The sequence below is a fragment of the Bufo gargarizans genome, chromosome 2 (genome assembly GCF_014858855.1).
Source record: "Bufo gargarizans isolate SCDJY-AF-19 chromosome 2, ASM1485885v1, whole genome shotgun sequence".
Taxonomy (NCBI): Eukaryota; Metazoa; Chordata; class Amphibia; order Anura; family Bufonidae; genus Bufo; species Bufo gargarizans.
The window spans coordinates 173,170,403-173,196,974 of NC_058081.1; the positions used below are offsets into that span (position 1 = coordinate 173,170,403).

The following is a 26,572-nucleotide window of genomic DNA, read 5'->3' on the forward strand; positions in this document are numbered from 1 at the left end:
TTCCCCCATGTGTAGACAGCAACGTTTCAGCTCTCTCAATATATATATATATTGAGAAGGCACAAGGTGTCATAGTAGACAATAGATACGCGTCACCGAGGTGCCTGGCCTCAGTGAAATAACCCGGTAACGTTTTGTCAGTAACCCTAGTAGTAGTTTAGCTGCTGGCTGCAACTGATCCGGGCCGGGTGCTGTGGCGGGTGCCTGTAATCCTAGCTACCATGGGAGGCTTAGGCTGTTGGATCATTTGAGCTTGGGAGTTCTGATCTATCCTGTGCTGTTTGGATTGGGTGTCTGTGCTATGCTCAGAAACAATATGGTGACTCTGTAGGAAATACAGAGGACTGAGTCAGAACACTTCACATGGACTGTGTTTTTTGTGTGTTTACATGCTGAAGTAAGCGAATATTTGTTGAATCAGTTTTGGACAAACTAAAAGACTATTGTTCGAACTATATCTGAAGTCACCATTTGAGCTGATCGCCACAAATTGATGGAGGATGCGGGCATGAACCCGCAGACGAACTTTATGTCCTGGGTCAAAGCCGTAACAGAGCCAAACCAAGCCAGCTGCCATGGAGAAGGTGATTAAGAACCTGGTGCAGGCAAACTTACAGCAACAGCAGATGAGTGTCCAGCAACAGAAGGCGCATACGGAGGCCATGCAAGCCCAGCAGGAGACCAATAAGCTGCTCATCCAGTAGATGGCCATCCTGACAGACGCCGTTCGCGCCTGGGAGAGTTCAACTACGCTCACTCTGGATGATGGTCATCCTGTCATGAGGACTGAGGGAAGCCTTGCAGAAGATAACTCTGGAGGATGACATCGAGGCTTTCCTCACTGTGTTCGAGCAGGTGGCTGACTGGGAGAAGCTACCGCCGGATCAGTGGCCCAAAGTCCTGGCCCCATATTTAACTGGGAAGGAGGTTCAGGTTAGTGTCTGACCATGCCCCACTAAGGTGGATGCGAGAGAAGATGGGGAATAATGCCAGAGTTACCTGGTGGTTCAAGATTTCTCCTTCTCAGTAGAACACAGGCCAGTCAAGATGCAAGGGAATGCGGTTGTCCTGTCAAGGGTACACAGTCTGGTGGCTAAAGATGCCCAAGCCCCCGGCATTGTACAAGGGAAGGGGGGTATTTGAGCAGGCACAAGGTGCCATAGTAGACAATAGATACGTTACCGGTTCATTTCATCGAGGCCAGGCACCTCGGTGACACGTTTTGTCAGTAACCCTAGGTTACCGACACTTGTTGGCAGTAGTTTAGCTGCTGGCTGCAGTTGATCCAAGACAGGTTTCATTGGAGTAGTCAAATAGCAGGGCGAGATGACTACTCCCACGTATCCAGACCAGGTTTTGGCTGGCCTATATAATCTAGGAAACCCAGGAGAGGTGGGGGTATGGTTCCTAGTCTGGAAGTGTGATAGACTGGGAGTACAGCTGTGTGGAGTGTTTCAGCAGAGAAGCCTACTATTGCCAAGTCTTTTCCCCCTCAAGCTGGTGGTGGAAACCAGGAACTACAGAGGACTGAGGGTCAGACCACTTCACATGGACTGTTTTTTTTGTGTGTTTACATGCTGAAGTAAGCGAGTATTTCTTGAATCTGTTTTGGACAAAATAAAAGACTATTGTTTGAACTATATCTAAAGTCACCAATTGAGCTGACCACCACAATATATACTGTGGTAATGTGGACAGTGTGGGTAGCATGTGTATCCCACCCAGATACCTCAGCTGGCTGAGATAACTAAAACCTTTCAAGATGCAGTGGTCTCAGCAAAGTATAGTTTGCCGAGACAGTTTTGTATACATTTTCTTTTGGGCTGGATTTTACTTGGATTGGAGCATAGGTTTGGTAGTGTGATCTACCAGTCCACACCCTTCCAGCACAGGTATTCCCTTTCACCTGAGGTGATCGCAGGTGAGGCCTGCTCTAATCAAGGAGGCATAAAACCAACCCTCTGTGTGTTAGTCAGGGGGAAAGGAAAGGCTGAAGAGGCCTGAGAGTGAGAGAGAAAGGCTGAGTTCCTTCCTTGCGTTCATCAGTCAATCAGCCAGAAATTTTCATGCAGGACAATACCCCTTGTCACACAGCAAAATGGGTAAAGCAGGTCCTTGAAACATTGAAATGGCCAGCAAACCCTTTATTCACTTCTGTGGTTGCAATGTTTTCTAAAAATTCTGTTATGGATTACGCTACCATGGACCACAAGGGTCCATTCACACATCCGCAACTGTTTTGCGGTCCACAAATTGCAGACCTGCAAAACACATCGGTCATGTGCGTTCCGCATTTTACGGACCGCACATGGCCGGAACTATGATAGAAATGCCTATTCTTGTCCGTGGCGGCAGACAAAAATAAGACATGCTCTTGGATTACACGCTATTTTTATAGAGCAGGTTGTTACGAACACAGCGATGCCTAATATGTGCATTTTTAGATTTTTTTGTTTTACACAATAAAAGCATTTTAGAAAAAAAAAAATCATGTTTTTGTGTCTCCATTTTCTGAAAGCCATATTTTTAATATTTTTGGGCGATTGTCGTATGTAGGGGCTAATTTTTTGTGGAATGAGGTGACAGTTTGATTGGTGCTAACTTTGGGTACATATGATTCTTTTGATCACTTTTTATACCATTTTGGGGTAAGTGAGATGGGCAAAATTTAAATTCTATCAGGTTAATTTTTTCTTATGGTGTTCACCATGTGGGGAAAGTAACATGATCCTTATATAGATCAGGTCATTACGGACGCGGCGATGCCAAACATGTTTAGTATTTATTTATTTTTTAACCAATTATATGTGCGGACATAGGAAGATTTTTTTTTTTTTTTTTACATTTTTACACTTTTTTGACCCAAACCCAATTGGTTCTTGCAGATCCAGTGGCTGTGATGGCTCTATAATACACTGCAGTACACTGTATAGTATACTGCAGTGTATTTTCAATTACACTTAGCCTCAGATATACCATGACAAACCGGATGCCTGTGTAGGCGTCCAGTTGCCATGGTAACCACCGGGACGCTGCCACAGCAGCCCAATGGTTAGCCACCTCCCTAAGAACCGCGACATAGAAGGGTTTAAACGACCGACATGGGTGCCACCACCGATGTTGGCAGTTTCAAGCAGATTGTAAGCTGTGTATTACTGCTCCCCTTAAGGACCACAGCATGGAAGGGGTTATGTCTGCAGTTTGAAGCAGACTGTCAGCTGTATGTCACAGCTGACAGTCTGCACTGCTCTGCCATCTTGGAAGGGAAGGGGGTGGAGGAGAAGAGGCAATGCGCGCTCCTGTGTGGAGCCAGGAGGAGTTACAGAGAATCCGTTAGAGGACGGATTCTCTGTAAATTCACTGAGCAGCCGGAGAAGCCTGCTATGCATAGGAAGCACAGCAGGCTGTAGAACCAAAACGAAAGATAAATACAACCAATTGGAAAAATTATTTTCTCCACAAAATAAATTAATTAGTGCAAATTTTTTATTTTACAAAAGGTGTCCATATCCTTTAGGCAAATTATGGACTATCATTTTTAAACGCCATTTGTGTGTATATAAAATGTACATACAAATTTGCCATTATTGTAGCATCCATGAGCAAATTATATATGGAAAAGTTTAATTAGATTTACTTGCTAAAAGTTGCCTCACATAACTCCATTAAGTAACCATTGTACTATGAAAACAGTAAAGTCACAGCAAGGTTCTGCTTTACTACAGGAAGACTTTTTACTTGGACACCACTAGATACTAAAACAATGTGGTAGGAGATAAGAATTCTTCCACAGGAAGGAAGAGCACAGGTTATACCTCATAGTTACCGCTCTAGGTACAGAGACTGACCTTAAAGAGACAGAAAGAATACGCTCCACGTCAATCTTCCTTTTAACAACCTCCTTTACCACTCCCTTTTCTGGGCCCTGTTTAACTTTCTCTCTCCCAATGAGGTACACAGATCTTGGTGTGAGGATAAGGTCTCTTTTGATTGTCTAGTAAAAGCAAAAACAAATATGTTAAAGTACCCTAACATCCAAATTCTGGTCCGACTAATGTCACATTATATCTTTATAGAAGTTAACATTTGTTTTATAGTGTTTAAAATCCCCCACATATAAACACACTTATGGAATTGTCATTAGGGAAGCTTATTGAAGGCAGACTTAAAAGGCTATGGACACATTTTGGGCTAAAAATATTTTTTGGGGGCCTTTTGTAAAAATGTTCAAGCTTTTCCACTACTGCCTTTACTTTCATTACATCAATAGACTATTGCTCTGTCAGGGAACTATTCTGACAGCTTGATCTCTAGTCCTTCTCCTGAATTCCTGACTGCTCATTAACACTTATTAAAGTGACAAGAATATAGCTTAAATAACAGTTTAGCTACAATGAGTGTTTATGAGCTCTCAGGCATTTAAAGATAAAGACTAGAGATTGAGCCGTCAGAGCAACTCCCTGACAGATATATTATGAGGCAGAAAGCAATAGCCTGTAGATGAAGTAAAAGCTGTAGGGGAAAAGCTGTTTTTTTTAAAAGACCAAAATTAGTAAAATAATAAATAAATGCCCTCTGAGATGTCTATAGCCTTTAACCTTTAATGAGAGTGACACTGGGAAATTCACTGTTAAACCAGGCACAATTTTTGGCATAATTTGCACCATAACTAACTGTTAGACCTGGAGATGAAAGTGGTGAAAGTTGAGACCAAATTTATCAAATGTCCTAGAGAGCATAATAAATGAGACTTAGCGCAGCATTTTGATTGAAATTACAACAACATTTTCAATTGTGACATAACAGAGTAATAAAAAATAAAGTTATAATTTTAATTAGAGGCCCTAAAGAAATCCAGTTTGGTTTGGTAGATGCCACTGAGAATGGGATATTTCATCTCAACCCCATTCTAAATTCTGTACATGCGCCATTGTTTTCAAGTTCCAGCACACGCGCAGTAAAGCTGGGTGTACAGGGAGCCAACCGCCATCAGAAGAGTATTCCCAGTTTAGGAAGCCAAGATCTACAGTAACAGCAAGTGGTGACTGTTTAATGACAAAAAAAAAAACTACTGACAAGTTCCCTTTAATTACTTACTTTAGATCTTCGGTCATATTTAGTAACAGTGTCGGCAAAATCCACTTTTTCCCGTTTTGCTAAAAATTGCCGGAGCTCAGGATGGTCTTCCATACCAATGTAGTCACCAATAAAATTTCTGTTGATACTATTCCGTCTTCTCTCTTTTTTGTTAAGAAAAAGATCTGAGGCTGGAAAAAAAAACATTTATTAAATAAAAATCTGAACAAAGTTTATGCAATACAAATGGGGACCTACATAGATTCCAAACTATATGTAAGGGTATGTTCACATCTGTGGCAGCAGATCTGGCAGGCTGTTCCTGCAGAGAGCAGCCTGCTGGACCCGGCACTGCTGAATTCTACAGTTCACTGCAGGATTCTTATTGACTGTAATGGGGTCCGGTGGTAATAAAACAGTTTTTTGACATAAATGCCGGATTTCAGCTGGACAAAAACTGCTGCATGCAATGTTTTTTGTCTGGCTGACAGCTGGCACTTGTGCCAGATCAGGCATGCCGAAGATGTGATTGTACCCATAAAAAGAATATATATGGACATACACATGAAATTATTCCATCTAAAAGGTATCAGATTTGGGCCATGTGTAGGAGCAATTTCACCAGGGCATCTACCATCTTCTCCCTAACTACAAATCACAGTGATTGATCAATTATTTCCATCAGTAATTGTGTCTAGGGTTGAGCGAATCGATCTCCACAAAGTGGAATTGGATCTGAATTTCATAGAAAATTCGATTTGCTGAGAAGCCTAATTTCCTCATGCTTCGTGGTAGCGAATCGATTTTCCCTGAATGGTGGGGAAAAAAAAAAAAACATACCTCAATTATTTGAGCACGAAGAGTCAGCCACCATCTTGATTAAGATCTCGCACAAAATTCCGTGTGCGGTGACACAACACATCACCATGCTAGACGGCGTGATGATTTTGTGGGGCGCGCAAGATTTCTGGCTAGATCTTCAATCAAGATGGTGGCGGCTGGTTCTTTGCAATCAAATGGATGAGGCAAGTAGGATTTTATTTATTTATTTTATACTATAAATCTCAATGTCAGATGTCGCAATCAGTTATGAATGCAGCATCTAAAGGGATACGGGGGCAGCGCAATCGCCTGTCATTGCACCCACTGCTTACAAAGAAATGCGCTTTGTGAAAAAGTAATTCGTCACAAAGTGAATTTTTTGGGAAAATTCGGAGAAGCAGGCGAATCTAATTTTTCAATACTACGGTCATCACCAATTGTGAGCCAAAACCAGGTGCGGTTCAAAAACACAGAAATGCCATATTTCTGTATACGATCCACTTCTGCTTCACAATCACTGATCAAACACTGACTGCAAGAAAGTGGCCTTAAACTGAAGGTTTTCATAATATCGGCACCCCATATATAAACTAGAATAATAAAAGAATAAAAGGAAGTACATGAGGTATGGTTTTAAAGGCTTTGCATCTAAGGCCGAATGCACACGGCCGTGTTCCGCGGCCGAGAGCGGTCCGTGGTATGCCGGGCTGGATTCCTGTTCAGAGCAGGAGCGCACGGCGTCATTGGTTGCTATGACGCCATGCGCTTCATGCCGCCGCTGCTGTACAGTAATATACTCGTATAGTGTATTACTGTAGTGCAGCAGCGACATGAAGCGCACAGCGTCATAGCAACCAATGACGTTGTGCGCTCCTGCTCTGAACAGGAATCCAGCCCGGCATACCACGGACCGCTCTCGGAGGTGGAACACGGCCGCGTGCATTCGGCCTAAAGGGAAGCAGATCAGTGCCAGGCTTGCTTCTCAACATGAACAGAAATGGTGAGGGATGCCTCTGTGGTAGGTATGACACTGTATTGCTATGTCTTCTTCTGAAGCTAGCCAACCTCAATAGTACAAGAGAAAAAATAAAATAATATAGAACTCAGAATGAAGATCATAATCTGTCCATTTAATGGACAGTATAAAAGGAGAAAAGAAATTAGTAAGTTGTCTTGAGGGAACACTCTGTACTGCAATTCACCACATAATGCAATATAAATATAATTTAGATGAACATTTAGATTTACATTACCATACCTTGTTCTCGCATCTCAACATACTTCTTCCTGGCAACATACTTCCTCCAGGCTTTCTGAATTGTTCGAGCGTAGCCATCATACTTCCTCTCACGCATCTCCTCCAGGAGAAATAGCTAGGAAGGAAATAACATATTAAGACATAAATCATGGACATTGATTTCACCGATTGTAAGATTCAGGACTTAATGGTAACGTAGGAGAATATATATATTTTTATTTTTTCCAACTTCGGGGGCTTGGATTAACTGGCATGTTGCTGATCTATTAATATAACTACTACCTACTACCACTACTATATATATATATATATATATATATATATATATATATATACATACACGGTACCCCGATCCAGAATCTAAATAAAAATTACTATTGTCTGTGAAGACCTAATCAGTCTTCATTTCACTGTTTTTACTGATCGTAACAAACTGAACGTGTGACCATCCATTAGGTAGACCTGTATCTTGAAGAGTTTTTTTTTGTTGGTGTGATGTAAATAAAGTTTTAAAGGATTCTTTCAGGATTCACTTAATTTTTAAATCCCTCCTCCCTGCCAGACCTGTGAAGGAAAGTATACTTTCCTGCTCTATGCTGATGGATTCCAGCTCAGTTGGTCCACCATTGTCTTCACCATGCTTCGTTAGACTTCTGCCATAGATTGGTTCACAAATGTCACTGCAGCCAATGACTAGCCACAGTGGTGACGTGTCTACCAAGTGGCATGTGACCAAATATGGCAAATAAAATATAGTGAAGACAGAGGTGGACCCAAAGAGCCAGAACACAGCGGCAGGGAGCAGGTAAGTATGCTTTCCTTCACAGGTCTAACAGGGGGATTTAAAACTAGGAAAATTCTGGAATAACCAGGTTTAGAAAACATATTTCCAAATACACTAGGGCATACTTAATTATTAAAGAACTCTCATCATTTAGCAGGGCTATAGAGCAGATACAACATGGCTCTTACTCAGGAAGACTTGGCACATATGTCCCTTACATGGACGGCCCATTGATCCGATACTTCATTTCACTGGGGGACTGAACACTTGCTACCGCGTTCCCTGCACATTACAGCTGATCACTAGGTAAGAGGGGATATTTCCTACCTTGCACTTATGCCAAACTTGGTTGAAGTGATACTAACCAAAGGAAGGTAACTCAATGTAATTTTATCATAGAAATGCGGTTAGCATTGTTTATATGTATTTTGTATTCTTGTTTTACAATCGTAACCGCACTGTCTATTGGAAGTAGAAAAGGAAGTGGTATTCAGCAATGAATTCCTCTCTGGGGTGTCCTAACTGTGTCAAAACAGAGGCCTAAATATAGTGTCTAAAATTAATTGTGGGTTGCTTGAGAAAGACCGGGAGCGGTCGAAACGTCGCATTTCCTTGCTGCTGTATGGAATAAATCCACTTTATTCACCATCACCTGAAGAGTGCTGCGGATTTCTTTATATATGGGTTTTGAGTTAAGCCACAGATGTCATGAATATCTTCAAGACCTACTTAAAGCACAAAGACAGTCAAGGCGGTCCTCTTTTCATAGGCCCTTTGCAAAACATAGTGGGCCCCCCTGCCGCACCCAATTTATCAGGACGCATGTGACATTAACTCCCAGGCAACACCTCACATTGAGTATTTTTTTTTTGTATGTACAAAAGATTTTGCAATAAAAAAGCTACTTAGATTTTTTTATTTTTTTATTTCAACCACTTTATCGTTTCTTCTATGTCGGAAAAAGTGGAACTGGTGCTTCATAAATACGGCACTCATTCTGAACACCATATTTCTCCATGTATTCACATCGGACAACTGGCAGAAATGATTAAAACCCCACAGGATACTAATGTTCCAAGTCAGCTTAGCCAATGTTCTCTGGTAGATCTGATCCAGTCAACTGTAAGTCGCGTTACTGTGATGTTAAATGCATACGAGCAAAAATATGTTTCAAAGTAGAAGGAAAAAAAATTTCAGCTGTAGCTTGCAACTATAAATGTATAGATCACTACTAGACTATTGGGTCAGACTGGGGTTACTTGGGACCGCCTGAGGAAATTATTCTTGGGGCCCAACCCTATGCCAATAGAATTTAATACATTTTGAACCAAAGATACAGACTATAGAGGTAAGCGATTGGCTCCAAAGGCAGCTACAAATGTTTTTTCTCCTGGACCTTTGGGGCCCACTATGGTATCAGAACCAGGGCCCACTTGAGGATCCTCTGGTAGGCTAGTCCAACCCTTGTTGTCATGTGATCTTTGGAGAGATAAACCATAGTTCACCATCTACCAGTCTGATGGATGAATCATTTTATGGTGAATGCCAGGAGAACCTTTCATGCTTGACAAGAAGCCTAGAAACGCCAACTGTGAAATCTGGTGGAGGAATAATGGTCAGTGGTTGTTTTGCAGGGTGTCTGCTGGATCTCTCATGTCATGTTAAAGAGAAAGACCCTAGTATTGTCATCCTGAAACACCCTCTCTCTCTAGCTATCTACTGCAAAAATAAAAATGCAATGGAATAATACAGACTGGCAGAAATTCATGACATAATACAGACATGTAGCAATAAAACAGAATTCTGTATGCTATGTGGTGCATTCTGTTATGGCAGTCCTTAACACAGACAAATTGCACACTTTTACAAGCACTGGGATAAAAGGCCCATGAGGGCTATTACGAAATAGCAAGGTAAAAAAAATAAAAAAAAATACTTGGCTATGCATAAACCCTGAGGTGTATGGTGATGTGCAGAACACAGCTAAATAAATAGCATTTTCGTCCTTTGTTTTTGTTTCTTTTTTTCCATTTGAGCGAAATGTATTTGTATTCACAAGTCCAAAATGCAGGTGATGCCATCATTGGATCAGATCAGCAGAATATGTAGGCTTTGGAAGAAAAAAAAACAGGAAACGTGGGTCCTGTTAGAGCTGCACTTGAATACCCACGAATGATGCCGATGGCTACTGAAGTACTGTATTACAAGGGGGAAGAGCAGTCAGCAGACTGGTTGTGGTAATGTAGGAACGTATCCTTTTCGTTTTCACATCACATACACTTCCTATTTGTTCAGGTGTAGTAGATGTGGTAATAGATATGGATAACTACCACCCATGATCAGACGCCACAAATGCAACAAGCTGGTCACTCAATGTGCACAAGACAGCAAATCGAAATAATGCTTCAAAGACAAAGCACTGGCATTTTCTCAGCTAGCTCTTTCGTGGTGGCCTAAACCAAACAAAACTAACAGCAGTGCAAAAGACACAAAAATATGTATATGTATGTATATATATATATACACATACATACATATTTTTATGTGTTACAAGTGTAATAGCAAGTGACAAAGTGGGTCAATCAGTATTTAAAGGGGTTGTCCAGCTTTGAAACACTTTTAAGCAGCCCCCTCCTACCTGCTGGACCTGTGGAGGGAAGCATATTTACCTGCTCCCTTATGCTCAGTTCTGGCACTTTTAGTCCACCACTCTCCAATTCCTTGCTGTTCAACATCTGGAGTGGATAGGGTGTCCTCTTAGCAGGACGTGACCAAGTGACGAGCTGCTTGGGGAAACGTCACAGCTGCGGCCTGTCATTGGCTGCAGCAGTGCACATGAACTCCGTCCCCTCTGGACAAGGAGGGAACCAGAGAGCGGCGGACTGAAGGAGCTGTAACCAAGAAGCAGGGAGCAAGTAAGTATGCTTCTCTCCACAGGTATGGCAGGGAGGGCGGCTGAGGAAAAGAGTCTCAAAAGTGGACAACCCCTTTAAATTACTCTGTGCTAATCAGATGTTCTCCTGAGTACTAAGAAGTGTTCTTCTCTGCAGCATGCAAAGCCATCCATACATACATTTTCACATAGACAGTTTGTCAACAGAATCATTGTATGGATCATGTATGTAAACTAATGACAGAAATTCACACAGCATGCTCTAAAAGATCTTAAAGGGAATGTGTCATCAGAAAATGAGGTTATTCAAATCAAGTTTTTATGTTAAACATATTTAACAATCGTTTGTGACTGATTAACACAAAAATCCTGAAATCTTGCAGGTTACACACTGGCCACTGAGCTTCACCAAAAGCAGGTACTTGTTATTCTATAGAGATGATCCTACAGTAGTCATCTCATTATCATCACACGCAGAATTACAACTGCATATTTAACACAGGATCCACCACTCACATAGGTGATGGGCACCTCTTCTCTATCCCCCCACAATGACGTCTATACAGGTAATAGCGCATGCTTATAATACTGTCCAGTCCAATACAAGTCAATGAGTTATCTACCTACCACAGCATCCTATGGTCGACGCGGTTACTGCAAGACACATTTCATCTCTGATTGTTGTAAACAGCTCTGGAAAGCTGGGCACACCCATAATAATGTACATAATATAATCCACAAAACAGAAAATAAAAACACAAATTTAAAAAAATAATCCACAGCATTTAGTTTAACCATTTCATTAGCTTGTTTAGTCCTCCTCCCCCCTTTCTGACTTGCCCAATTTCCAATTTTTCTATTTTAGCAATGGGCCTATCTAACTGCAAATAACCATTTCATATGTGAGCCAACCTACATGTATTTGATATTTTTCACAGGACACATTAGAACTTTCTTTTGTGCCATTAGGTGACCGATATAATATAAAAATATATATATATATATATATATTAAAAGGAAAAACTGAAAATGATGAAAATCCTATAAAAATAACTGAAAAACCTTTTCTATTCTAATTTGTTTTCTCACTGTTACAAGTTTTTTCAAGACAAAACATTTCTAAAACCATTGTCGAATGCCTATAATGTGAAAATGGATACTATCTGTGCAATTTACTTACTGGCTGGGCTTTTTTCTAGTGCTGGTTTGATGACACCATCCTGCAAGTACAGATGTTGTACAGCACCAAAACAAAAAACAAAAAAACTCCTTCAAAGTGACTTTTTTAATGTTGACATTTTAAGCTTTTGGCTTTTTTTTATTTATTCTTTTTATAGATGAAAAAACTAAGCCAGTTCTACTTAAAGAGGACCTTTCACTAGTTTAAAAACTACAAACTAACTATATCAGTGGGCAGAGCGGCACCCAGGGGTCCCCCTGCACTTACTAGTATGTCTGGGCGCCACTCCGTTCACCCGGTATAGGCTCCGGTGTCTGCAGCTCCCTCTGTTGTACTGGGCGGAGTTTTTGTATTAGGGTTGTCCCTTGCTGCAGAGCTGGCCAATCGTAGCGCACAGCTCATAGCCTGGGACTCCAGTACAACAGACGGAGCTGAGACACCGGGGCCTATACCGGGCGAACGGAGCGGCGCCCAGACATACTAGTAAGTGCAGGGGGACCCCTGGACGCCGCCCTGCCCACTGATATAGTTAGTTTGTAGTTTTTAAACTAGTGAAAGGTCCTCTTTAACACCAGTTTGATAAATGACCCCTTATTATTTTTTCTTTATTTTTAATGAAAGAACATGGGGGGAAATGTGCGTACATAATAACTATTTTTTATTTAATTTTATTTTTCTTTTTAAAGTGAATTACCGTATTTTTCGCCGTATAAGACGCACCGGCCCATAAAACGCACCTAGGGTTACTTGGGGCGGAAAATAAGAAGAATTTTTTTTTTTTAACCAAAAAGGTGTGCTTTTGGTGGGTTTGGAACTAATGGTGGTCTGTGGATGACGCACTGTTATGGGGAATCTGTGGATGACGCACTGTTATGGGGGGGGGGGGGATCTGTGCCATCCACAGACCCCCCCAACCCATAACAGTGCCATCCACAGATTCCCCCTCCACCGCTCCAGTGCTGCAGTATACAAATATAAAATGCCTCATTCAATTAAAAGTGATTAAACATGCCTCCTTACTCCTAATATTACCGTACACCCTAACATGCCTGCGCCGCCTGCTTTATTCATATAGTAGGCGGCGCAGGAACGTGACATCAGGGAGTTACGCTGCCGCCCGGCCTGCCTGCATTCTACAGAAGCTGTTAGGGTGTACGGTAATATTAAAAGTGTGTGTGTGTGTGTGTGTGTGTGTGGGGGGCATGTTTAATCACTTTTAATTGAATGAGACATTTTATATATGTATAGTGCAGCACTAGAGCGGCGGGCCAGAGTACAGTGACTGCACCGGCCCTGCCGCAATTGCCGGCCCCCAGCTCCTCCTCCCAGTCCCTTCCCGCTCGCTCATACATTGCAGCCTGCGATGTAAAAATGTCAGCATTCGACCCATAAGACGCATGGGCATTCCCCCCCCCCCCCCCCCCATTTTTGGGTGGAAAAAAGGTGCGTCTTATGAGGCGAAAAATACGTTAATCCCCTTCCTGCCACAGTCAGGGCAGGAAGGGGTTAATTCACAATCATAGCAGGATCACAGTTACTTTATAGCCAGCAAGTCTCTCTCACAGCAAGACAAGTGAGAGACCAACCACTGGAGAACAATGGGTCTACATGTGGTTCTTTGCATAGAGAGGACGGACAGGACAGACTGCGTTAATGTGGGGCTATGGTAATGGAGACTGCATACAAGAGCTGCTGCTCATTATCCACAACCCCACCTCCTCTCTGTACTTCATGTCTACTCATGAGCTCCATTCCCACAGACATTCATCTGACAATTTTATCAGCTGTATTCAGGATCATAATCAGTAACAAGTAGAGCAGAGAGGAGGATGAGGAAGCTCTTTAGCTCAGTGCTGTGAAGTAACTTGTCCATCTTTGTGATTAGGACAGGTTGTGTGTGTAGTAATAGGACGGCGGCCATTTCATTTCTCCTGAGGCTTGCTCCTTAGACAAAACGAGCCATTATAACTAATGAAAGGTGTTTGAAAATATTTTAAATATGACTTATTATAAATATATTCCCATTTTGTTAATTCCCGGAGAAGCCCTTTAAATCAGAGGGCAACAATGAAATGCTCTCTATTGTGGGGGACTCTCAACACTAGATAAGTAGAGTAACTAACGGGAGAAAGTAGATGGTGCCCTAAAAGGGAGGAAAGAAGCTAAGGCTACTTTCACACTCGCATTTGGTGCGGATCAGTCATGGATCTGCACAGACGGATCCGTTCAGATAATACAACCGTCTGCATCTGTTCAGAACGGATCGGTTTGTATTATCTTAACATTATAACATAGCCAAGACGGATCCGTTTTGAACACCATTGAAAGTCAATGGGAGGATGGATCCGTTTTCTATTGTGCCAGATTGTCATAGAAAACTTACATTATGTGTCAGAACGGATCCATTTGGCTCAGTTTCGTCAGACGGACACCAAACCGCTGCAAGTAGCGTTTTGGTGTCCGCCTCTAAAGCGGAATGGAGACGGAACAGAGGCAAACATACATTCTGAGCGGATCCTTTTCCATTCAGAATGCTTTAGGGCAAAACGGATCCGCTTTGGACTGCTTGTGAGAGCCCTGAACGGATCTCACAAACGGAAAGCCAAAATGCCAGTGTGAAAGTAGCCTAACTGCTCAAAGGTATTCATTCTGGTACAGCAGGTAGACCAGAGTGGCCACACTGATGAACCTCTGTCCATATCATTTGAAATTCAGCCTCACATTTTCTATGAATATGACATCTATTAAACTGTTGATAGATTAATAGGAAATTACCAAAAAATTCAGTCATTTAGAGTAGGTAAAGTGGCCACCCAACATTTGGTAATGGTATACTAGGCCTGGAAAATAATTTTATATAATATCCTGTGACTGATGAGTGGGTGTTTTTCAGCATTAACAAATAGTACACTGTGCATCTATTGTAAGAATGATTGCTACATTGTTTTTGTTTTGTTACAAATGCAATAGAAACCTATTCTGTTACATAGTTAGAAAGGTTGAAAAAAAGTCCATCCAAGTTCAACCTATTCTCCCGTAATGACCCAGAGGAAGCCAATTTTCCCCATAGTAGAAAAAAATCCTTCTCAAATTCAAATATGTATATCAGAATAAAACCCTGAATAAAAATGCATTTCTAGTGCCTGCAACATAAGATTACTACACGCTAGGAAGACAGTTCTTTCAGTGACTAAGGCCTCATGCACATGACTGCATTTTGTCATCTGTGGGCTGTCTACATCTGTATGTATGTGACGCAAAGTATAGATTTTTTTTTTTTATTCTTGTCCGTACTGCAGACAAAAATTGCCATTTCTAGTGATGAGAATGAGAAAAATGAAGATTGCACACAGAAGGTATTCGTATTTTGCGGACCACAATAGATACAATGCATGAGGCCTAAATATAACAACTTTTTTGTGGCAAAGAACTTCACAGTCTCACTGCTTTTACTGTAAAAATCCCCTTCTTGGTGTAGAAACCTTATTTCCTTTAGCTGTAAAGGATGCCCCCCCCCCCCCCCTTGTTTTTGTCACAGTCCTGGGTATAAACAGAACATGGGAAATATCTTTGGATTGACCTTGTAGTTCTATAGTCGCCCCATTGGGCAGCATTGGTGCCTTGCAGCCCTGGGGTCCTAGGTTCCAATCCAACCATCTGCATGGAGTTTCTATGTTCTCCCCATGTTTCCGTGGGTTATTTCTAGGTAGTTTGGTTTCCTCCACATTCCGAAGACATAATGATAGAGAACGTAAATTGGGAGCTCCATTGGAAACAGCAAGAGATGATAATTTATGTAAAGCACTGTGGAATATGTCAGCACTATATACGTGAGTAAAATATGAAAAATCTCCAAACTAAGTAAGTTACCTTATATTTTCTTTGTCAATGTACATAATGGAGATAGAAAATAACCAAATCATCAACTCCTTTTATCCTGTTAAGGCATTTCTATATTTATGTTCAGAACCGAAATAATTTTCTTTTCCATGCAATTAAAAAGCCCCAATTCAAAAACCACCTGCTCTATCTGGCCAGCTTCTTCACGCTACCGCTTATTAAGAAGTAGGTCATGTTTGGTAAAAGAAAACCAGCATACCTTAAACTGATGGATTCATCAACAGTAAAACCTCCAGCATTATAATAAAATTAACAGTGCGCTCAAGAGCAGAAAGTCACATCTTGGATGCAGACACCGTATCAAATGTCTCCATGCTTACTGAACTGGCTTTAATAAACATATACGCAATATGGAAACAAGATGAATGAGGCGGAAGGGAACACTGAGTACCTTAGCAATGAGCAAGGTTGTAACAGAACAGTTGACAGATTTAAAAATCCAGGGGGGGGGGGGGTTTATTAAGACTGGTGTACACTGGTCTTAATATTTCCTGCACTGGCGTGAGAAGCGCCACAACCATCAAGAGACACAAGCCTTAATGAATGAAGCACATGTTGAGCTGCCCGTGCATTAGAACTGATGGTGTAATGTGCACCAATTTTCTGGCACACATGTTGTTAAAGGGGTTTTCTAGCGTTTCTCTTCTCCGGTATTGAGATCAGTCATAGGATCTCAATACCGGAGAAAAGTGCTTCCTTTTTGTCCCCATTAATTGTCAATGGGGACAAAACGTAACTGAACAGAACGGAGTGCTTCAAAATGCATTCCGCTCCATTTGATTGAGTTTTCAAACTGCAGCAAGCTGAGGTTTTCTTTCAGTCATGGGATGCGGAGAAAAACGGATCCGGCATGACACACAATGCAAGTCAATGGGGACGGATCAGTTTAACTGACACACTAGATGATGGATCCAGCAAAAACTCAAGTGTGAAAGTAGCCTTAGGCCTCTTTCACATTGGCGTGTCCGGCCCGTTGCCGTATGCGGGCCGCAATACACGGGCGCCGTTCCGTAGGCATTCCACATCACGGATGCGGACCCATTCACTTGAATGGGTCCGCAAATCTGGAGATGCGGAATGGTGCGGAATGGAAGCACGGAATTGAGCCCTACGGAAGCACTACAGAGTGCTTCTGTGGGGTTTCGTCCCGTACTTCCGTTCCGCAAAAAGATAGAACATGTCCTTGCGCAACGGCCGGATCGTTGACCCATTCAAGTAAATGGGTCTGCGATCCGCTGCGGCTGCCCTATGGACTGTGCTCGTGCAGAGCAGCACGACCACGGGCCGCACACGCCAGTGTGAAAGAGGCCTTAAATTGATAATCTATCCTCAGGATATGTTATCAGTATTTGATCGGTGGGGGTCGGGCACACAGGGGACCCCTGCTGATCAGTTGTTTTAGGAAGGCTGCGGCTTCCTCACAGCTTTCCAAGCACAGCGCCTGTGCTTGGTATTGCAGTTCAGCCCCTTTCATCTGAATGGTACTGAGCGGCACCTAGGCCATTTAACAGCACTGCCTAGTGTAAGAGGTGAGAAAGCCGCTGCACTTTCCGGAGTGCTGCAGCCTCCTCAAACACCTTCTAGGCGGAGTCCTGGGTGTTGGACCCCCACAGAATAGATACTAACGACCTATCCGGAGGATAGGTTATCAATATAAAACAGTTGGAAAACCCCTTTAAATGAGTCAGGTCATGGAGGTCCCACACCTAGCCCATCTCTACCTGCCCACTTTTTGCAAAAGTGGCAAGGGTATTGGAGAAAGCTAAGAAGTCACATATTTTCTCACAAAGTGGCACATGCCACAAAATAAATCTCGCCCATATTCTCTGCAGATTACCTGCCAGTATTGTAGATGAGTGGTGTACATGTTAGAGCCTGATGCTAAATACTGACCAACTGCAGAGTACTGTAACCAGCAGACTAGAACCTGCTGACAGGAAACAATGTCATTCCCTTGGCTGCCCTACTCCATTTTCAAATTATGGCTATAGTCACAATTCCAATAATAACAATATGTTTGGGAATTAGGGTTTATAAAATACCCAAATGTGTATATATGCTTCTAAGCAGAGGTACTGGAAAGCAAGCAGTGATATCTGTAGTCTATTGGTGAAAGTTGCTTGGCTAAACTTTTTTTTGGAAATGCTTCGGTGTGGTTTTTGATACAGTTTTTTGAGACAAAGCTAGAAGTGGATTTCAAAGGAATGGACAATACAGACAAAGGACTTCTACTACTCCTTCCTGCTGGATCCAAATCTGGCTTTCATTCAACAAAAACTGCAGTGGCATTTAAAAAAAAAAAAAAAAAAAAAAAAAAATGCTGTGAAAACACTCTAAAGTACATACCATGCCCATACCAAACCATGCCCATTCATGGGATAATTTCCCATGAATCAAATATAATTCACAGACTGTACAGTTAAATTGGATTATGATGAATATGTTCCATTAGCTTAAAGAAAATTATGTGAATCAGACAAAACACAGTAGATTATACAAATATGACTGACTTTCAATTTTCCAAGGAGAATTGCAGCGTCCCACTAGCTTATGTGGGAACTGCAAAAGCTTTTGTCCTCTTCTGTAATATCATGCTGCATTGTACTACCATGTGAAATCCCTTTTTACCAGGCTGTCAGGTGCACTACATACATCCACCACTAGATGGGGTAGCACCACAGTATATATAGTGCAGTTCAGGCCTAGCTAGGGAGTCCTCTCAGTTGAGAGTTGGGAGTCGTTGAGAGAAGAAGATGGAGTGAGGAGCTAAGGGGGAAGGAGAGGTCCTCTGGAGCTCCACGGCCCAGAGGAACCAGCTTAAACTTCAGTGACAAAGCCAGGAAGACAGACAGAGGAAAGTCTACATTCTACGTTTCACTCTTCCTCGGGTAACAAGTGAATTTCTGTTCAAGTTTATTATTGGATGAAGAAAAAGCAAGGACAAGGCCATTATTCTAGGCTCTAGGCGACTTTGTAATTAGGTGAAGGACTTATTAGCTTCTGGCAGCCTCACCGTTATTCTTAAGACAGATAAGGATTTTGTCATATCACTTGTGTAGAAGATCAAGACTGAAACTACCTCAACTAAGACTGAAGCAAGGAAAGAGCTGAATATCAGTGAGTACCTAACTAACTACCCTAGCCTGACACATTACTACCAGCATAGCCCGTTACTGAGATTCATCACATCCAACTTGCATGTCTACCAGAGACTGTATTACTACTGGATGTAAACTGTTATCAAGAACCTGGTTACAGTTGGATTTAAACACTCCTCATTCTTCTAACTCCATACCACTACCACTCAACATTTTGCACCATCAAGGTGCTGGCGTCACGACAATACCCAAGTCAGGGGCCCAGCCGAACAAGCACCCAGCAACCATTCACCATCAAGGGCACCTCAACCACCACCTGGCCGGTGTCCCCTGTAACAGTGTGCCCCGGAGAATCCAGTGCTGTTCTCCCCTTCACTGCTGGCCCAGGGAGGCGTCTGCTAAACAGTGAGTAACCGATGAACTGTATATACATTCCGGCCCACAGTGAATCTCACGTGTTTTACCCCTGCAGACTGGCATGTTGCAGAATTTGTTACTGTGCTGCTACACTGCACTTTTCATATCACTTCTAAAAAGTTTACTCTACAGATACAATGTACTCACCGACTCTGGAGCTTTGATAAAGACTTTGGATTTTCCAAGCTGGAACTGATCAGAGTCCACATTAACAGAATGCAGTAGGTGGAGGACACCTTTCTTCTCATCTCCTCTCCAGGAAGGCCAGGTTTCTTTGGTGAGAATAGCATATCTGTGATGACAAATATGCAACATATGTAAACCACTGTTACTGTGAGAGATGCAGTCTTCTGCCAACACCTGGATACACCATGGCTCTTATAAACCTGAAATATTGCAATAATTCTTACGTTTCTTCTGTACAATTTTTCTATGAACTAGCTCAGCAGTAGCCTGTGCACAAAGAGTAGCCCCAGCATCTACTGATGGCTTTCATCAAATAATGCAATTCTCCGGTGGATCACAATCTGAATGTAACTTTGTGCCATTACCATTACCTGACGTGGAATCTAGTAGACAGTAGGAAACCTTGCTACTTTTCTTTTACAATGGTCTTATGCATCCGTGATGTGGAATGCCTACGGAACGGCGCCCGTGTATTGCGGCCCGCATACGGCAACGGGCCGGACACGCCAATGTGAAAGAGGCTTAAGGCTACTTTCACAATGGTCTTACTTTCTCACAAGTTGCATGCAAGGTAAACAATGAATTACCTAATTTACCATCAATTAAATCAATTTAGTAGGGTCTAATTATTCCTTCATTGTCTTTAGCTAAAGCCCTATTTTTTTGTATATTAAAAGGAAGAGGGTAAAGAATCAGCTCACTTAGAGGAAAGGCCCCTAGAAGTGCAGAAATATTTGAAATTCCCACTATGACTAGGATCTTTATCCAAAATTAATCAACAGTTCCCTTCTGTATATCTGCTTCCATAAAATATATTCCATGCTCAAGTATATATGTGCTAAACACCTTCCTTGTTTCAACCATTTAAAATGGTTCTCTGGGCTACAGATACTGATGACCTATCACCAATATGGGACCGGCAGGGTCTGGCTCCCTGCACTCTCACACCTATCAGCTATTTCAAGGTGCCATCCCACTTGTGCAAGCAATGTGTCCAATTGCTTGTTTACTCAAATGCAGTCTAGATGGTAGTGGCGGTGCAGGGCAATTACAGCTGTTTGTCCCATTCCCCTGAATGGATGAGAAAGCTGTAAAAACATTGCACTGCCACTACAAAGCAGATGGTGTGCAGGTAAACATTAAAGAGGATTCATGCCCCTTTTAAACAGCTGATCGGTGTGGGGAGTCAGACCTTACGGATCTGACATTGAGGTCATCCATATTTGCAGCCAGGACAACGACTTTAAAACTGAACTTATTATTCATTTTAACCTTGAAAGTACAATGTATCTTTAAATGGCAGTGTACTTTGGGAAAACTTTTCATATGTTTCAGCTGCATATCCAAAGTTTAGATCAGTGGGGTTCTGAGCGCTGAGACCTCAGATTTCTCTCTCTCTCTTCACTGCAGGAGACTGAATCGAGAGGGGTCCATAGACCGCCCCACTTCTGCTTCTGCAATTAGGAGAGAGAGTGCACTATGTGTTCGCTTCTCTCGCCTTGTTCTAGGATCAATGGGGGTCTCAGCACTTGGATCCCCACCAATCAAAACTTTTTATATGTCGCTTTCTGACATATCAAAAGTTTTTCCTAAGTACAGGGACACTTTAAATTGCAAACTGAATAGAACTTCAAATATTTATTTGTATGTTTTATTTAAACATCCATTAACCCCTTCACGCATTTGGACGTAGCTGTACGTCCACATCGCAAGTAATTTACTGCATTTGGATGTACAGTCACATCCAAACTGCTTACCGAGGCTGTAACACTATAAAGCAGGGATGCTCAATCTGCGGCCCTCCAGCTGTTGCAAAACTAGAACTCCCAACATGCCCTAATAGCCGTAGGCTGTTCAGGCACACTGGAAATTGTAGTTCTGCAACAGGTGGGGGGCCGCAGGTTGGGCATCCCTACTATAAAGTGTCACAGCCCCGGAGTTTCCACTCTCCCAGAGAGCAGAGACACAGGGGAAGCTGGCAAGGGACCAATCAGAGTCCCGGCAAGCACTCCGATTGGGTAGTCTGTGCAGACTAACCAATTGAAGTGCTTCATTGAGAAAATGCCGGTTAAAGGCTGTGATCTACATGCTGGAGATCAGTCTGAAATCAGGCATGAATGTTACTGTGACCCCATGCCCTTGATAATCATTAGCCCCCTCATATGCTGCCATTTCACCCCCTTCCCCTTATGCCCCCTGCTCCTCTGTGCCAGCAGTGTGCTGCAGAGAGTGTCAGCTGTAACTTACAGCTGACACTCTGCTGCTACAGCCGAAATCTATGTTGGCACCGATCTCAGCCGTTTAACCCCATAGATGCCGCCGTAAGCAGCCACCCGCACCATCCATGGGGTTGAGAGGGAGGGAGCTACCTTTCTCTTCCATCAGTCTGCCGCTGCTGCAGCACCATTAACAATATAGTGCTCCTTTCCTTCTGTGCCTTGCCGTGTGCCCATACAGCAGTTTACGACCACATATGGGGGGTTTCTGTAAACTGCAGAATCAGGGTAATAAACATTGAGGTTTGTTTGGCTGTTAACCCTTGCTGTGTTACCGAAAAATTGATTAAAATGGAAAATCTGCACAAAAATTTGGAAATTAAAACATTTCCCCTACATTTTGCTTTTGTTCTTGTGGAACACCTAAAAGGGTTAATAACGTTTGTAACATCAGTTATAAATAACTTGAGGGGGTGTAGTTTCTAAAATGGGGTAATTTATTGGTGGTTTCTACTATGTAAGCCCCACAAAGTGACTTCATAACTGAACTGATCCTTAAAAAAGTGGGTTTTGGCAATTTTCGTAAACATTTTAACATTTGCTTCTAAACTGCTAAGCCTTCTAAAGTCCTAAAAAGTAAAATGACATTCCCAAAATGATGCAAACAAAAAGTAGACATGTGAGGAATGTAAAGTAATAACTATTTTATGAAGTATCACTATCAGTCTTAAAAGCAGAGAAATTCTAATTTTGAAAATAGCAAATTTTGGATTTTTTTTATGCATTAAGGTAAAACGTATCAACTCGAATTTACCACTAACATGATGTATAATGTGTCACGAGAAAACAGTCTCAGAATGGCGTGGATAAGTAAAAGCGTTCCAAAGTTATTGCCAGATAAACCGACATGTCAGATTTCAAAAATGGGGTTCCGTCATTTTGTCCGAACTGGCTTTCGCTTGAATGGGTTAAAGTCACGTGAACTACATGGTCAACAAACATATTATGGGCACTGATAACTTGTTAATATTAATTATCACATCATAAAAAAACCCTGTCAAGAAATAAATGTTCCTGGAGATTATAATAAAATGACAACTATGTGCTGTGTATGGGTGTATTATACATGACTGATGTGTTTCTCAAGTGTGCAATCGTGTCAGTGTCAATCATACACATGGCCAATGTGTCAGCAATATTCAACTATGTCAAGTATGGGTAATTCATTCCAACATTAATGACAATCACATAGAATATATGACAAGAATTTTGGCATGGCACAGTTTGGAGAGGGTTTACAATACATAGATCTACTTATTCAGTACAGATTCATGCCTAGATTATGTTGCAAATCAAGTAGTATGTGAACAAATGCATTCCTGGCAGTTTGAATTAGCACACTTATAGAAATTACTTTCATATACTCAGCAAAGCTCTATGAGTAGCTTATTATTTTTTCAATAAGCTATATATCCTATAAATCAAAATTCAGGTTTAACATCTCGGAATCTTGGAACATAAAAGTTGAACTCTTTAAGGACACTTTTGTGAGACGGATACATTAGTCTTCCTGTGTTGCATTTGAAATCACCTACAATGAGCTAATGATACGATAGCCAGAGACAATTGCAGAGTATCATCGACACTGACGTACGTCAGAGGCAAAAAAAAAACTAAACTAAACACTTAAGTCAAATTTGCCCTAAAACCCATAGAGGATATGAGTGCAATAAAGTTGCATTTGCGACGTTTCTGGAGATTAGATAGCAAAATGTGTGAAGGAAGAAGTTTTGCAAGAGAGAGCTTACTATGAATAACATTCATTATAACACAAGCTGATTCACTAAATATTAAAAAGCCATATATCCAAGCATATACAATTCATTGTAATGACATCATTACCATGATCATTACAGCACCTCATGAAGATTCTCACTGAACTTCCTCATTACAAATGGACTTTGTCACAGTAAATAGAAGTGTAGTTCCTTCATTTTCTGCCACTGCTCAGAAGTGACATCTCAGTTACCAAGTCAGTACAAGGGAAAAAAAATTTGATTTCTCAGTGGTTGATACTTTTTAATGGCTAACTGAAAAGATGATTGCAATCATTGCAAGCTTTTGATACTACTTCCCGAACACTAATGTTTTTAATGACACGTGTTCAGGCTATCTGGCTTTGAAAAGGGAGGGGGCTCTTTCTTGGGCTGTAATTGAGATAGAGCCACGATCTTAGTCTTGTTTAAAAAAAATGACAATCTAAGCTTTAAAACAAACTAGCTGCCACAAAACCAACATTTCAGCAGTAAAAAGGTCCCCCTGACAGCTTCAAAAACACGCCGCTCTCACAACCAAATTTCTAAAGGATTTATCTCTGGTTTTAGGTCAGTTAGAAACTGGTGTTTTAAAGCTTCTGTAATTAAGTTTTAAACGCTGTGTCTCTAGCTCAATTGTACTGCAAGAAAGAGGCCCCAGAAGTGCCCCCTTTCAGTAGGCTGCAATCTCAACTAGCATGGAGAAAGAGGCAGGGGAAATCTTTTGACAGGGTTCAGGACAATAAGGAAAGAGATTCTGGCTCCGTGTGTAACTGTACATGTCCCCAGGGGGAGGGTAACATCAACTTTTGTGAATGTTATTAATCTCCCTCTCCCCATTAGAGAGCATACTAGTTCTGCAAAGAGGGTGCTGATATCGGCCAGGGCATGATTTGTAATGAAATTACATGGAATCAATCCTAGGATAGCTGGAAACACCTTAACAGTTCATAAATCATTCAGGATGACAAAAACCTGAAAATACTTTTGCCGATCTCAGTAGCCTTTGGTACAAGAAGGAAGTTTTCTGTGCTGTAGAAAGTCGACAACTGTTGGGCTCAACTGACTATGTAATCAGTGATGAAACCAAGTTTTATAACTATGTCTGATTAGTTAAGTCCTCTTATCAAATAGGGCTAATAACTTCTTCAGTATTTATAGAATGGAAACTTCAAAGTACATTCACTGAGGCACGTCTGAAAGGTCAAGGGAATCATTTGCTCGTATTGTTCTAATCAATAATTTGCACTACTAATAACAATATTTCTTGGAGAATCATCCTTCAACCTGTAGGAATGCAGCAGTTATTGCCTGATCCAGAGCGGACTTTCCCATACATGTATTTTCATATATTACATGCAGGACTTTCACTCTGCAACTGCTAGGTAAAGCTATCCCCCAAAAAGTGAGGGGCTATCCTTTTTTAAATGGACTGGTTGGGCACATCTGGCACAAGCTTCACTATTTGTCAGATCTACTTTATAAAATATTGGGGAAGGAGGGTTTCTAGCACAAGTCTATTCTTTCGGATATTCTACAGCAGTAAGGTATACACTGCTGACTGAGCAATGTCCCTTTATCAGAATGCTTTTCTGTAAGCCACATACATGGAAAGAAATGGGCTTTTTAGAATTGGAATAAAAATTATTTGTTTAAATGTACTTGTTTGCATGAGGTCTATAATGATAACCCAGAGCAGGGTATAGCAACCTCTGGCACTCTAGCTATTGTAAAGCTACAACTTCCATCATGTGCTATTCATTTATAGGAGTCCAGAGGATAGCCAAGCAAGTGTGCCTTCTGGAAAGTGTAGTTTCACTATAACTTGAGTGCTGCAGATGCTGACCCTGGGCAGAGGATGCCGTTCAGGAGTCACTGTTGTGCATCCAGCACAGAGTAATAGGTTCTCAGCAAGACTTATTACATTACAGCACGTAGACAGCAGCATCTAATTCTGCCAGTAATTCCATATGATTAGTCAATCATTTGCTATTTTCATCATGCATGAAGAGAGCTTTGAAAGGCAAATGCCGCATGTGGGTGACCAATAAAGTAGAATAATATTGGCAGAACTGGATGCTGCTGATTGAGTAATCTTACTGAGCTTTGATCTGCTGCATTTTATAACTGTTATTACTTTACTGATATACTTTACCCTAATTGTGGTGTCCGATTGTGCATTAGGAACATATATATTTTTTGATTCCTGCACACAGCCACGTAGTGGGGACTTTTCCACTGGCACCATAATTAATTGTTTTGTTGCCCAAGTAGATGTTTAAGTATTGAAGAGGGAATTTATTTGGGGGTGAATATAGTCAGTCGCACTATGTCTGCACGACTGTCATACCCCACTCATAACTTAGGGGTTCTGTCATAGGCTTATTCTAGCGTCATACTATCACGGGACCCACCTCTAACATTCCTCCTCATGGGGTTTTCTGCCCTGGATGTATGGGTTTAGCCTTGTATTGTATACATAATTTCGAATAAAGTTATTCATCGCTTCATTTTAACGGTTTCTCAAGGCAGTGAACTGGACTATGATATAATGTAAAAATGTTCTGCAGTGCTTTACAATCAGGCAATACTGGGTACATGTAGGTGGACATGTGAACCCTAAAAAAACTGAGTTTATAATCTATGGCTTCATACACACAACTGTATGTTTTCGCTGTGTACTATTCACTTCTCTGCAGATGGCATACTGACCCGTTCATGGAGTCATGCACAAATCCGTATTTTTTGAGGATCTGTGTGGCTGTTCCACAAATTATAGCACAGGTCCTTTTCTTGTCTGTATTGCAGACAAGAATGGCTATTTGTATTGATGGGAGTGAGAAAAATACAGAATGCACACAGAAGGGGGTCAGTTTTTTGGACCAACATATGGACACGGCCGTGTGCTGGAGGCTTAAGGGCTTATTC

The 26,572-nt window shown here is 41.6% G+C and overlaps 1 protein-coding gene across 1 annotated transcript in view; it reads right to left on the reverse strand.

Annotated features, from left to right (window-relative positions):
- Positions 1 to 26,572, reverse strand: part of MYO1E (myosin IE) — a 187,157-nt gene that overhangs the window by 22,722 nt on the left and 137,863 nt on the right. Inside the window, exons 19-22 of the mRNA XM_044279713.1 lie at positions 19,576 to 19,720; positions 7,157 to 7,271; positions 5,098 to 5,267; positions 3,849 to 3,994 (exon numbers count right to left, since the gene is read on the reverse strand). Coding sequence (XP_044135648.1) covers positions 3,849 to 3,994; positions 5,098 to 5,267; positions 7,157 to 7,271; positions 19,576 to 19,720 — 576 coding nt within the window. The remainder of the gene's footprint in view (positions 1 to 3,848; positions 3,995 to 5,097; positions 5,268 to 7,156; positions 7,272 to 19,575; positions 19,721 to 26,572) is intronic.